Source organism: Delphinus delphis, chromosome 2, assembly GCF_949987515.2.
Source record: "Delphinus delphis chromosome 2, mDelDel1.2, whole genome shotgun sequence".
Taxonomy (NCBI): domain Eukaryota; kingdom Metazoa; phylum Chordata; class Mammalia; order Artiodactyla; family Delphinidae; genus Delphinus; species Delphinus delphis.
In genome coordinates, this window is record NC_082684.1 from 12,183,875 (window position 1) to 12,198,574 (window position 14,700).

At 54.9% G+C, this 14,700-nt stretch overlaps 1 protein-coding gene across 2 annotated transcripts in view; it reads right to left on the reverse strand.

Annotated features, from left to right (window-relative positions):
- The window catches only part of RIN3 (Ras and Rab interactor 3), a 119,228-nt gene that overhangs the window by 11,047 nt on the left and 93,481 nt on the right, over nucleotides 1-14,700 (reverse strand). For both annotated transcript variants that reach the window (XM_060004017.1, XM_060004018.1), the window contains exons 6-7: nucleotides 12,784-14,352; nucleotides 10,542-10,850 (exon numbers count right to left, since the gene is read on the reverse strand). In XM_060004017.1, coding sequence (XP_059860000.1) covers nucleotides 10,542-10,850; nucleotides 12,784-14,352 — 1,878 coding nt within the window. The remainder of the gene's footprint in view (nucleotides 1-10,541; nucleotides 10,851-12,783; nucleotides 14,353-14,700) is intronic.

Below are 14,700 nucleotides of genomic sequence, written 5' to 3' on the forward strand. Positions count from 1 at the left end.
ATTATTTTGTGCCTGCAGTTGTCTTCCACGTTGATAATTTAATCATTAGAATTCTGGCACACGGGAGATTCTTTTCTTGTTTGATTTATGAATTAGGGAACAAGGCATGTCCAGCAGCATGGATGGGAAACAGTTCTGTGCCTTTTGGAATTCACCTGTAACTCATGCATTGGTTAAGAGCTGATTGAATTTTCACTCCGCCTCCAAGAACACCAATTTTTTCTTGCTATTGTATTAACAGCTCACCCAAAAATACAATCAGGCAAGTTCATTTGCTTTGGAGCAGTAGTTCTCAACCAGGGTGATTCTGCCCTTCAGGGGCCACAGCACAGCCCTCCATAAAGATGAATTACTCAGTCCGCACATGTCTATAGTGCTAAGGTGAGAAACCCTGCTGGAAGGGACAGTGACGTTCAGCCAGAAGGATGGTCCAGCTCCAGCCCAAGGTCTGAGGACTCAGAGAGATGGGGAAGGAAGCCCTCTGGACTGCGGCTCTGTGCCTGGTGGGGATGGAAAGTGCTTTGCCCTTTTCTTCTTCTCCCCAAGCCCTTCTTGAGGATCTCGGCTGATTCTCAGGAAGGGCTTTGGGGCCCATCTCCTTGGTTCCATGACACTGCGTTCAGCTAGCCCACTGCAGGGGACTCCTTCGATCCCAGGTCTGTCCCTCCAACTACCGGTGAGCACTTCCTCTCCGTCTCCCCAGTACACAGAGCACGCACGGCAGAGGTGGTGCTGGGTGAGTGAATGAATGAATGCTGAGCTCCCAGCAAGAGCTCAGAGCCCGGGCCTGGCACTGACTCAGACGGGCCTCTACACGGACTCCAGGACTCCTTCCCCCATTAGGGGGAACTCAGAACGACAACTTCCTACTCAGAATGGCATTCTGCCACCATCACACTCCCATGGGGCACCCCACTGTGCTGAATCTCGGTTGAACTCCTCGGGCACTTTCACTCCTCTGTGCCTTTGCACACACGGTTCCCTCTGCCTGGACCGCCCTCCCTACCTTTCCCTTACTAACTTCTCGTGGCCTTCCCACATCCTCAAGCACAGTTGGATGGTTCCTGCTCTAGTGCCCACACCCTTGACTGTTTCAGAGCCTGCCCTTTTCCTCGGATCGTGAACTCCCTGAAGGCAGGGTTGGAGGCTATGTGAGCTCGGGCAAGTCACTTAACCTCTCTGAGCCTCTGCCCCATCACTGCCTTCCCAGTCTCCAGCACAGAGCTTGGGATGCAGGACACCGACAGTGAGCTGAACTGGACCCACATGTGCTCCCACCAGGCACCACTCTGTCTTGCCCATGGTTGGGGCCATGGTCAAGGAAACTAGGATCCATTATGGGCCTTAGACAGTGGTGTGACGAGAATCCTTAACAACCGGCCCTGCTAAGAAAAAAAAAAGTTCTGATTTGCTGCATTTGCCAATTTGCATGGCATAAATCTTTCCACAACGGCCAGCTTCAAGCTACCAACATGAACATGGAGTGGGGAAGAGATGCAGACGGCTAGCTCCCATGAGATGGTTCGTATCATCGCTGACTTAGCACACCAGTGGCCTTGGATTCATCAAGTCCAACCTCACTGTGAGGAAACTGAGGCTCAGGGATGGGAGAAATTTGCTCCAGGCCCCACAGCTGGTCAGCAGAATCTGGGTCTCTCTTCCCTGATGTGGTGAGAGATGCCCACACAGGATCCCTGACCTGAGAGCTATTTGTGGACAAACATAAACTTTAAGCATCATATAAATGCACTGGCTCCCACCCGACATCCTAGGGATGGTTAGGGCTGCATTCTCCTTCCCTGAAGCCTGGAGCCCAAGGCTTAGGGCTCGGGGCTCAGCCCTGCACACAGTGGGGCCTCGGGCAGCAACACTGAGAGGCTGGGGCACAGCTGCCAAATAATTCACCTGTGGTCGAAACATCTGTCTTGCGTGGATCAGGGATCGCATCCATCAGGCTGTACCTCTGAAAGGCCTGCTGGGCTGCAGCCTGCATTTCCTGCTGACTCCTGCTTTCTTTTTGCCAAAGTCACATCTGTTTTCCATCTGTAGATGCTGGGGGAGCCGATTATAGTTCAAAGAGCTGGCTGGGGACCTGATGCGTGTTTCATAAGCTGGGGGATTTTGGAGGAGAAGAGCTCTGATAAAAATGAGCTAAAGCGTGCACACCTGGGTCTCACAAACCGTGAGGACACTGGATCAGGAGGCCCCCGACTCGGCCGCTTAGCCAGCTATGTGATCTCGGGCCACTACCTCTGAGCCTCACTTTTCTTATCTGCAAACCAGAGGTAATAACAAAATTCAGTCTGTTACTCAGAGCCCTTGTGAGCGTCGAACAAGTGGCTGGATTAAAAATAAAGTGTTGTCTTCTAGGAAGCATTTTCTAAAAGAGGGCTTGGCAATTTTTTTCCATAAAGGGCTGGATAGTAAGTATTTTTAGTTTCATGAGCCACATGGTCTCTGTCCCAACTATTTGACTCAACCATTGTACAGAAGCAGCCAGAGAGACACTGTGTAAATGAATGAACGTGGCTGTTTCCATAAAAATTTATTTACGAAATCAGGCGGCAGGCCAGAGTTGGCCTGCAGACCCCGATCTAGAGGAAAGAATCTATCATCTTATCATAACTGCCCCTTGAAATGTGTTGACTGGGTTCTTATTGAAAGTGGGTGTGGCTGGTGCAACGATCCTGGGGCAGCACACGGCTGCTTTGGCCCTAACCCTCTGCCACGATTCCCACCTGAAGCCACTTCCTTCCCCCAGGAAGTTTTAACCCAAGACCCCCACTCCCCACCAGCTAGGTTCAGTGCCCTTATAACGGGTTTCCCTGGGCTTGTCATTGAAGAATGGAAAAACAAATACATGTTAACTCAGAGAGGCCTCCCCTGACTTCCCAACCCAGAACAGCAAACTCCTTCACACTCCCCAGACCGCTTAGCCTGTTTTATTCATTCTAGTGGCCTGTTTCAGCATCTGATGATAGATTTTGTATTCCTGTTTCCTTGTTTATTAGCTGTCTCTCCCCAGGTAATGAAAGCTTTACGAGGGCAGGGACTTTATCGTGCTCACTGTTTATATCCGATGCCTCAACAGTAGTAGGTGTTTGATAAATATACTTGCTAAATAGGGCTTCCCTGGTGGCGCAGTGGTTGAGAATCTGCCTGCTCATGCAGGGGACACGGGGTTCGAGCCCTGGTCTGGGAGGATCCCACAGGCCACGGAGCAACTAGGCCCGTGAGCCACAACTACTGAGCCTGCGCGTCTGGAGCCCGTGCTCCGCAACAAGAGAGGCCGCGATAGTGAGGCCCGCGCACCGTGATGAAGAGTGGCCCCCGCCTGCCACAACTAGAGAAAGCCCTCGCACAGAAACAAAGACCCAACACAGCCAAAATAAATTAATTAATTAATAAACTCCTACTCCCAACATCTAAACAATAAATAAATAAATAAATAAATAAATATACTTGCTAAATGAATGAATGAATATCATTTATCTCACTGCACGGTTGTCGCCTGTTGAATGCTCTGTTTTTCCACTTGAACTGTGACCATCCTAAAAACAGGGGCTGGGGTTTCCTGTTAACATCCATACTGTCAATAAATGTTTGTTGAACTGCTGAATGAATGAACTTATCTGATAAAAACACAGGATGGCAGGAAGTAGAAAGCCTCTAGAACAGGAGGTTTTCAATTTCCTTTTGCAGTGGAATCCTTTCGTTAAGGGGTAGATCTTATACAGAACTGGGCTGCTCTGGTTGATCAGAGTCGGACAGCAGGGCTGGCTTGCTGTTTCCCCTCCTCCCCCTTTCCCCTTGCAAGATGTCCCCAGTCCCTCGAGTCCCTCGAGAGTTCCCCGGGACCAGTTGGAAAACCACTGGTCTAGTTTGAACGCCCAGCTGCACGGATGAAAGAGCTGGAGCCCGAGGGAGGGAGGTTCCCTGTAGTCTGTGGCTGACGTGAGACGAGAGGCCAGCCTCTCTCCCACTGAGCTTCCCAAAGCGACCCTGTTGGGTTGTTTGTGCTTTTTGCAGATGCTGCTTAAGTCTCAGTTCTGCTTTGAGCAACAGTGGATCCCTGAGGAAATCACTCCAGCTCCCTGGGTTCCTCTTCGGAGAGCTCAGCCCACAAGCCAGTCAGCCACACAGGCTGCGGGTGCAGAGACCAGAGGCCAAAAGTCCCAGCCTGGCTGGAAAACGTGTGAAGCCACTGTGATTGGGCCTGGCCTCCCTGAGGTCATCTCTGACCCCAGGGCACCCTGGAGAGGCAGGAGAACACAGCAGTACAGCACAGGACCTGGATCCAAGTCCCAGGGCCCCACTCACCTGCTCAGGTGTGACCCTGAGCTTGCTGCTTCACCCTGCCGAGCCTCAGTTTCCTTGGCTGTAAAATGGGGATAACAACAGTGCCCACACCTCGTGGGGGTGGTTGTGATGTTTCAGTGACAAGACAGATAGAGAGTGATTAACATGGTGCCTTCTGGGTTACATGTTACACATGGTTATTATGCAAGACAGGAGGGTAACGTGGCTTCTAATCCTCAGAACGTGACATCTTAGAGGTCCTGAACCCCATTTCTGTTGTGGGCATAAAAACAAGGTTATGCTTTGTTTCCAGGCCTGGCACATATGTTCTCTGTCTGTCTCTCTCTGTCACCTGCATGTCGATGCCCAGGGGGACTTAGAAAGCCTCCCTCAGCCTGGATCCCTGGATGGCTATACGGAGCAGAGCCCAGTCCCCACTCCCCAGCCCTCCTCCATCCAACTGGACTTCCATGCATGAGAAATGAATTTGTACTGAGTTAGAGATTGCAGGGTTTATCTGTTATAGCAGAAAGTATTTCCTTAACTAATTATCTATTTACCTACCTATCTATATCTACTTCAAAGAGACCAGATAGAAATCTACCGCAATACTAATCATCCTTTTCTACAATAAACATTAGTGACTTTTGTCATCAGAAATCAGTTTAGATTTTTTAACATCGATTTTTAGAAACCAACAGACTGACCTCCCTCTCTGTCCTGTCTACCCTCAGTCAATGTCATAGGCCTGTCGATCCCTGCACCTGGGGTCTCCCAACCCCCGCCTCTGCCCTGCCTGAGCCAGATACAGACTCTCGAAGGAAGAGAATAGCCTGCTGGCCTTCACTGCCCTCTCGGATGTTGCCTGCTCTTTATTCTTTTAAGAAAGAGCCCCACATTTGTGTGCACTGCATTCTCCTTTCCTCCCCGCAACGCCTATCTTATGGAGGAGTTCTTGGGTTTGAAGCTATTTCTCCCCAACAGCAGGGCCAGCCCTGAATGCTGGGTCTTAGACACTGAAGAGGTGGGAAGAGCTTGTCTGTCAAAGTAATGGGACAGATGATTCTAGAAGTTCTAACTGCTCTCACCGAGCCTCATGCAGTCTGCTCCTGGCTGCAGGACAGAGGGCCAGGTCTATCCAAAGCCACTGTCTCTGTGAGCTCCCCACCCTCCCTGACACGGGCCCCTAAACCTGCTACAGTGGAGGAAGCACTTGATCAGGACTCGGGAGCTTTGGGACCCGTTCCCAGGCTGGCTGCTTGGGACAGTGATGGAAGCACAGGCTCTGGAGTAAGGATATCCTAGCTTTGAATCCTGGCCCATCTGTATCATGGGCATTAACAGCAACTACCTTTCTGGAAAAGACAGCCTGGCCGTTACCTCAGGCTTTGTGTCTCTAAGTTCTGCCTTTCCCACTGTCCCAGCCAGTCTCGCCAGCAGCCAGGCCGTGTGGATACCAGTTACTATCGCCAGCATCGTGCAGTGGGAGAGATGGGCCGGTGGAGCTTCTTTCCTGGACTTGAGGGGCTGGGGCAGGGCAGGTGGGGGGAAGGGCAGTTTTCTGCGTAGAGTGGGTGTCGGTGGTGGAGGCCGGCGGCAGCCAAGCCGGCGCTGTGCCCTCCACGGGGTCGCCCATGCCTCCCAGGGCTTCCATGGTGGGGGGGGGGGGTGCTGGGGACCACACTCAGAGTAGCAAAGCTCTGGAAGCGTCTGGTGGGTGAGGGGGTGAGGGTGCGGGAGGGGAGCGGGGCCGGGTGGGCGGAGGTTGTGAGCAAAAGACCTGGTCCTAAGGTCACTGCATGTCAAAGTCAGAAGAGAATTTAAGAGTCAGTCCAGATCTGGCTGAAAATGCCTAACCTCAGTCTAATCATGCGGAAACATCTGACAAACACAAAATGAGGAACTTTCGTGACAAAGAAAAGATGGGGAGGGGGCAGGGAGGGAAACCTGTATTCTTTAAAGATGCCAATGCCATAAAAGACAAAGAAAGGCTGTAACGTTCCAGATTAAAGGAGGCAACTAAATGCGATACCTGACCTTGGATCGGACCCTGAACTGGAGGAGGAAATGCTAATGAGAGCCTTGTTAGATCAGTGACCACCTGGAATACAGGCAGTGCAGTGGAGAAAAATATTTTATTGATGTAAGTTTACGAAGCAGACAACTTTAATGTGGTTATGTGAGGGAATATCCCTATTCTCAGAAGTATTTAGGGGTAAAGGGCCAAGATGTATGTGACTTGCCCTTATATGATTCAGGAAAAAATTACATATGCACAGAGAGAGTATAAATGATAAAGCAAATGACGTAAGATATTAACAGTCCACAAGGGGTAAGTGGATGTTCCTATTTTAATGTACTATTCCTATTCTTGAAGTTTTTGAAGTCTGAAATGTTTTCCAAATGAAAGGTTTTCTCAAAAGGCCAAAAAATTTAGCAGCAGAACTGGTTATTTCAAACAAAATCCCAGGTGGAACCCTGTGTGTAAAAGAGGGACAAGCAGGTTTGTCTGGGGTCAAGCCCAGTCCTGTGTCCCTCTGGCGGCCCCTGGGGTGCCTCGGGGAACCCAGCTTGGAAACCACTGAGTGGCTGCATCCTCCACATTTGGAGCAGCCGTTCCTGCATCTTCACATCTACTGGACACTCACCCACACACCTGTTTGCCTCTGAGCCTCGCCACAGCCCAGGTGAGAGAGGTGTTCCCAGCCTCTTTTTGAACGGGGCTAGAAACCAGAGGATCTGGAAGATTAGTACCTCCTTGGGGCCACGCAGCCCAGGTGTTTTCTGTGTGCTCTCCCCACCTCTACCCTGCACGGCAACCTGCAAGGTAGGTCTCATCATCCCCATTTTACACACAAGCAGAGGCCCCATGAGATTCAAGTCTAAGGCTACAACACCGGAGCGGGGTTCAAACCCACATCCTTGAAGGAACCCTCAGACCCCTGCTCTTCTTGGCGGAACTGCTTCCTCTCAGGGAAGAGGCTGAGGTTCCGAGTGGGGCAGCCCAGGCCTGCTCGGGGCACAGGTAAGATTGGGAGCCACTGGGTTCACAAGGCCAGTGCTCACTCAGCAGTGGGAGGGGAACCCACTGTCTGGCTCTTGCCAAGAAACCCATCTGTTCCTGGTGGGTCTGCTCCTGGTGGGGAATCTTCACACGGAGCCTTGATCCCGTCCTGAATTTCTGGGCTCAGAGTCTCCCTGCCTGGAGCTGGCTTTTGAATCAGCAGAGGTTCCTGTCTTCCTGCCCCTGCCAGCCAAGGACAAGGAAACTATGAGTGTCCTTGTTCTGTTCAGTCTTTCACGGGCTGAGCTCCGGCAGTGCCTCTCTGTCTTTCTTTTCCCTCAGATTTAGCCATTCCCTCCCCCATTCCCTGCTCGCTGGTAAGTTTTTAGTAAGTAAATTCATTGTCAGCAAAACAGTGTTTGAAGTCACTGCCAAGACACTGAGTGTTTAAAAGAACTGCAGGAAGCTCAAGGCTTCTGAGTAAACGGGGACTCGCTGAGGACGCAATTGCCCATTTCAGGCCCAAAGCTGCCTCCCTGATAACGGCTCAGGGTCTGTAGAGCCCTGGGTCCTGACTTTGCCCCGAGCCCCCTCAAGGCAGGGAGAATGACTGCCCGAATGAGAAGTTCAGCGGGGAAGGTAACTGTCCTTGTTAAGTGCCAGCCACTGGGCTGGATGCAAACTGCAGACTCATCTCAGTCTCACAACAGCCCCGTAACGCGGGTGTAGCTGTGCTGACTTAACACAGGCGAAACTGAGGCTCAGAGCACCGAAGTTACCTGGACACAATCACACAGCTGGGAAGGAAGCCCGGATCTCTCTCTTCCACATTCCCCCAAGGTCCCAGGCCCGCCTGTCTGTTCTCGCTGAGGCTGCTCCCAGCAAAGGGTCCTACGGGGCTTTGTCTCTTTTCCTGCCCTGATCCAGCTGCCCCTTCTGCACACCACGCAGGACACCCCCTGAGCCTGCCTCCCTCCCCCGCTGCTGACCTGGGGCCGCCTCGCTCTGAGAAGGTTCCTGGCCAGCCCTCTGCCACGCCACAGTGGGGACTTAACCTCCAGCCTCACATCGCTGCTGTGGGCTCCTGGACAGCTTCCTGGGTTCCGCACCCCTGGGACAGAGCAGGTCCACCTCTGAGAGCTCTGGGGGGTGCAGGCTGCCTGCTGACCCCCACCTTACTTCCTTGGCGATTTCTGAGGCGGTTTCTCAGCTGTGGAGCTCACACGCTGGCCTGTTCTCTGGACTCTGCACCGCATGGGACATCCCATCTCGAGGTCTGACTCCCACTCCATGAAGAAAACCCTCCACTTCAGCACCCCGACTCCACTGCTGTAACCCTCTCTCTTCCAATCACATTTCCAATATTATGATAAAGGGTTAATGTGCAGCTGTAAGTCAGGGTGGCATCTGCTTACGGGGAACAGTATTCATTCTCACAGTTGACTGTTGGACCCAAGTCAGTTTAATCCAAAAGAGTGACTCCAACCTGGAACTGTGGCCTGTTCCAGGCCTGTGAGGAAGTTTTTCTAGGGTGAGGGGACCTTGCACCATCCCCCAGTCACACACTAACAGATGTTTTCTGTTGGCCTGTGGTCACACTGGCCTGCCCTTCTCCAAGGCAGATGGAGAATCCCTACCCTAAAACAGCCACCACTGGTCGAGCCCGCCAGGCACCATGCACTGAGGTTGACATTTTACATATGCTGTTTCCAATACCCACAAGCGACCAAGTGTGGCTTCTGAACCATTAGGGGTCCTAGTTTTGCCTCTTTGTAAAACAGCTTCCTCAGATGAGGAAACTGGGTCTTACGGGGTTAAGTAAATCACTCAAGGTCACACAGGTAGTAAGTGACAGAGCAGGAATCTGAACCTAAGTCTGTATGGCTACAGAGGTTAAAACTCCCTCCACTCTCCATTACCATGGCTGTCATGTACAGTTACGCAGGTTGCTTACTGAACAGGGACGTCCAGCTGAAGGGGTAGTCAGGGGATGAAATCCAGCCAGCATTGTGCTCAGTGTAAGGTGTGCACCACGGTGCAGTGATGCCTGTGCTTGTCTGCCTGGAGGAGCACTGGGACAAACTGATTAGAAATGGTCCTAATGATGCCCTTCCCAACATCTGCACCCCCTGCTAGGTGCCTTTGCAGCTCTTCTCATCAAGCAGGGAAGTCTGGTTCCTCACCCCTTAAATCTGGGCTAGTCTTGTGACTAAACGAGTCAGTGAAATGTGTCAGACCGGCGTCGTGCCAGTTCAAGTTCATATCGAGAGGCCTTGCAGTCTGTACTTGCCCACTTGGACCCCAACTACCGCCATGGGTACAAGCTTGGGCTAACCTGCTGGAGAATGAGAAACACGTGGCCCAGTCACCCCCATCCGAGACCAGTCAGTAGCCAATCGACCACCCAACACATAAGCAAGGCCATCCTAGCCCAGCTGGCCTCCAAACGACCCCCTCCGACCACAGACCCTCGCATCAGCCCAGCCCAGCGCGGGCACACCTGCCCCACTGGCTTCTGTAACTGAGTTACGTGGCCATTATGGGTGGAATTGTGTCCTTCCAAAACTCATATGTTGAAGTCCTAGCCCTCAGTACCTCGAAATGTGACCTTACTGGGACATTGGGTCTTTGCCGATATAATTAGCTAAGATGAGGTCATACTGTTGTAGGGTGGGCCCCTAATCCAATATGACTGACGTCCTTATCAAAAGGGGAAGCGTGGACACAGACACGTACACAGAGAGCACACCATGCAAAGACTGGAGTGATGTTGCCACAAGCCAAGGAACTCCCAGAAGCTAGCAGAGAGGCCTGGAGCACCTCCTTCCTTACGGCCTTTAGAGGGAGGAGGGCCCTGCTGACACCTTGATCTCTACCTGCCAGCCTCCAGAACTGTGAGACAATAAATTTCTGTTGTCACCAGTTTGTGGAACTTTGTGGCGGCAGCCCTAGCAAACGAACGTAGCACCTTTGCCTAATTCATACGAAGGCACAGTATGGGCTGGCTTCCTTGGCTGCTTTCAGTGTGGCAGCCAACCGTGGCTCCCCTCCCGGCCCCCAGGGAACCCACGGTGGCTACTCCTGCCCCAACAGGCTTCTGATTCTGGGAAGGCTTCTCCAGTGCCTTCCAAGGGCTCTGGAGTTGTCGAGGGGAAGGGGTCCCAGCCTCATACGATATCGCTGCTCCAGGGATCCGGAGAGCGCCCCCAGCCCGGGTCCCTCCCGGCTGCCCACCTACCTGGGTTGCCAAGGGCCATGGAGTCGTAGATGAGCTTACAGGTCTTGAGCAGGGTGGAGATCTTCTTCTCGGGCGAGTAGGCCTTGTGCATACTGGCAAACTTCTGCAGGATCTTCTCCATGATGGGCACCTCCGGCACGCTAGTGGTCACGCCCAGGTCGGTGGTCGTGGTGGCTAGGATCACCACCTGGTTCTCCTTGAGCTGCTGCAGCGAGCCGTCCTTCCTGTGGATCTCACGCAGGCAGGAGTTGATGGCCTCCTTCAGGGGCTTCAGGACACACTTGTACAAGGCAGACTCCACGATGGCTTCTGCAGGGGGGCGAGAGCAGGAGGGTGAGGAAACCAGCTGCAGGGATCCTGCCCCCACGTCTTGTTGCCTGACAGTGTGGCTATCCCCATGCCATGTCCCTGGAAGGACATACTCACAGCCCCGGCAGGTACAGCCCGCAGTTCTGACAGGTGAGACAGTGTAGTACATTCAACAAAAGCCAACACTGCCAAGGGCACAGGAGCCACGCATGGTACGTAATGCTTTTCACAGGGCCTGGCACACATGAAACTCTCACAGGGCTGCTTACTAGCACACCACCTCAGAGAGCACCATGTACATGGGAGTTGTGCAGTATACAACCTGTGCAGCTGTACCTGGAGGGCCTGGGTGCCCAATAAATGTTTGGTAGAGTTATTCTTGATGTGTCTCTTTCAATGACCAGATGCATCTGAATCTAGTCTCAAGAATACAGTATAGCCAGAACCTGACTTCTTACCATTTCCACGGCTACCACCTTGACCTAGGCTGTCATCATCTCTTACTTGAGTTATATGAATAGCCTCTTGCCCTGGCTTCTTTTAGTCCATTCTCAACACAGCAACTGGCATAATCTTGTTATGCCGTGTTTGATCATGACATTCCTGTGCTCAGAGCCCTGTAAGGGCTCCCATCTCATCCACCATAGAAGCTGCAGTCATTCCCGTGGCCCACAAGCCCCCTCTGCGACCTGTCCCTGTGACCTCTCTCGCTCACCACCCGTTTGCTCCCTGTGCTCATGCTGCCCCAGCTACCTTGGCCTTCTTGCTGTTCTGCCAAGCGGCCAGGCTTGCTTCTACCTCGGGGCTTTTGCACTTGCCATTCCCTTTGCCTGGAGAAATGCACGTGGCTATCCACATGGCTTATTCCTTCATTGTTCAATGTCATCTTATCCCAGAGGCGTCCTGATCAGCTAGTGGAATGAGAATTAGTCATCTCTGATCTCACAGCGGCTGTACAACATACATGCCATAATCCCCACTCCACAGATGGACCAACGCAGGCTCTGCCGGTGCAGGTCGCACAGCTAGTTGGGGCCTGAACGAGGATTTGAACCCACGTCAACTTGACACCAAGGCAATGTTCAGCTTTGGTTGACAGTAGGGAAATATTCTTGGAAAGTCTTTCTGGCTCTGTCCGATCCCCAGGGTCTCAGCTACTGGCCCAGCAGGGGAGGTCCCAAGTCCTGTCCCTGTAGGGAGACACCTGAGCTGCTCTATCCCTGGGAGGTGAGGGAGGGGCCCATGTCCCCACGGCTGAGTCTCAGTAGAGGCCAAGATAACCCTTCCCTGGCACGCACGCCTAGGCTTGGCCCATGTCTGGGTCTAGGGCTGGTCCTGGCTGTCTTGGTCCTCATCCTGCTGCCTCCCTCTTCCCCTTTGCTTCTCCAGCCTCTTCAACAGGATGACGGCTGCCCTTGCCTCCGTCACCCCACTCCTGTCTGTCCTTCCAGGCCCTCAGAGCCTCTGCAGCTAGAGGCGTGGTGACCCGGAGGCAGGGACCTGCGGTCAGCTTCCCCATCGCCCCTGGCTCCCGTGTAACCTTGACCAAGTCCGTTCCCCTTCCCGGGCCTTTTTCCTCATCTACAGAATAAGAGGGTCCATGCCCTCTAGGGTCTCTACATCTCTGCAGCCACCAGATCTCCTGCAGGGACTGCCTCTGACCCTCCGCAGCCATGTGTGTTCGTGCTTTTTTTTTTTGGCCGCTAATCGCTCCTGCTGACTTGTCTCCCTAACAAAACCAGGAGCATCCTGAGGGTGGGGTCCTGCCCAGCTCTCAGGTGGTTGAGGTTCTGCCATCTAACTGGGCCCATGGGCCGAACTCGGAAGGAGGAGACAGAACAGCAGAGGGGTTAGTTCACGGAAAGGGAGGACCATCTGGGTTTATCCCTGGCTCCCCCCCGCTCCCAGCCCCTGCCCCAGGATGCGGACCGACCTAGCTCCTCCTCGGAGTGCAGGGCAGGGTCCACCAGGGCCTTGAGCTCGGTGCTCTGCAGCAGGTAGCTCTTGAGCTGGGTCATCATGGTGCGGATCTCCTGCAGCATCTCCATGCTGGAGGTCTGGTGCGCCATCATCTCCAGGCTGTACACCTTGTAGTCCTGCACCAGGCTGCCGAAGTACGAGGCCTTGTCCTGGGCCAGCTCCACCACCTTCTTGTACAGCTTGCGGTTGTTGGAGAGGAAGGCGCTGAAGACGCTGGAGAAGCTCACGAAGCTCAGGCGGTGGCGGGCCTTGCCCAGGATCATCGACGACTTCTTCTTGATGCCGGGGCTGCTGAACTGCTCCAGCTCCTCCTCTGTGCTGCTGGTCGAGTAGGAGTCCTGGTCTGTGGCCGAGGCGGGCACCCCCAAGCTGTCCGAGAGGGAGGCCAGGGAGCCCTTGAACTCCGGGGTGCTCTGGGGCCGGGCCCCGGGCCGGGCACGCGGGCTCTGAGTGCCAGCCGTGGGGGCAGGACCTTGGCCTTCTCCCAGTGGACCGGGCCTGGGGTTCTCGGGGGCCTCCCCGTCCGTGGAAAGCTCGGCAGTCTCCAGGGGAATTGGAAGGACCGAGACCAGCTGCCGGGAGAGCCGTTTCTTCCTGGGAGGTGGGACTGGGGGTTGTCGAATCTTCCTCGGAGGCTCTGGCATGCTGCCCGGATCGCCGGCTTTGGCCGCTGCTTCCTGGCCTTGCTCTGTGGTTCTCTGAGGCCCGTCCCCAGGGCTGCCGGAGGTCCCCTGGGGAGGCAGGCGGAGCGGGGATGCCCTGGAAAGACCCGCCGGGTCCCCCTCCGCTGCCGCCCCCCTGTCCGCCTTCCCTGCACTCGGGTCCTCCAGGGAAGCCTTCTCCGCGATGCGGCGTCTGGGAGGGGCGGCGGGGAGGCTCTTCTTCGTGGGCGCTGGAGGGACGGGGGACTGCAAGGGGCTGGGGGCTGCCCCCGGCTTCATCTCTTCCTCCCTGAGGGGGCCCAGGCCTGCGAGGGGACGCGGGAGCCTCTCACAGGCTGTCATGGGTGGCTGGCTTGGAAGCTCCGGGGGGCCTGGGGTGTGGGGTGCCAGGCGGGGGGCAGACGCTGGGGGTGAGGGAGGAAGGGCCTTGGGATGCGGAGGCGGGGGAGCAGCCGCTGAGGGAGAACCAGGCAGAGGGCAGGCCAGAGGGGGGCCGGGGGGAGGAGGCCGGCTGGAGCTGGGGGGATGGAGGGGGAGCGGCGGGGGAGGGGGGGCTGGGCGGCGAGGGGCCCACCTGGAGGTGGGGGAAGTAGCCTCGGAGGCGGGAGGCGACGGCAAGGGGCAGCTTCCCGGGGGTGGCTGGTCAGCCGGCAGGGAGCTGCCGCAGTCCTCGATGAAGACTGGATTCACAAACCACAGGCGGCCGTTTCCTATGGACAGCTCGATTTCACACGAGCAGTTTTCGTAATGGGCGGATGACCTGAGAATGGAGGCGGGGGGCGCTCCCGGGGCTGGGTCTCTCGGGGCCTCCACTGGGCTCCCACCTCCTGGCCGGGGGTTCAGCGAGGAGTCCCAGAAGCCTGTCGAGATGAGGGAGGGAGAGGCGGTCAGTCCTGAAGCCGGGCCCCAGCCTGGCCCGGGCGGTGTCTGTGGGCTGCACGGGGGGCAGGGCGAGGGAAGGCCACACAGTGCTTGCTTCACCGCTCAGAGGGTTGGTTTCCCCTCTTGGACTGTTTTAAACCTCTCCCACTACTTCCTGCTTTGAGAGGGGAAGCCCCACGCCATCCTCCCCTGCGGTGTCGGGCTGGGGCCTGGACGGTGCTGGTGACAGGCTCAGCTTCAGTCCTGTCCCCTGGCGTGTGAGACCCCACGGTGGGGGGGGCACCCATGCCCCGGGGTGCAGGTACGTACGGGGATGGAGGGGGCAG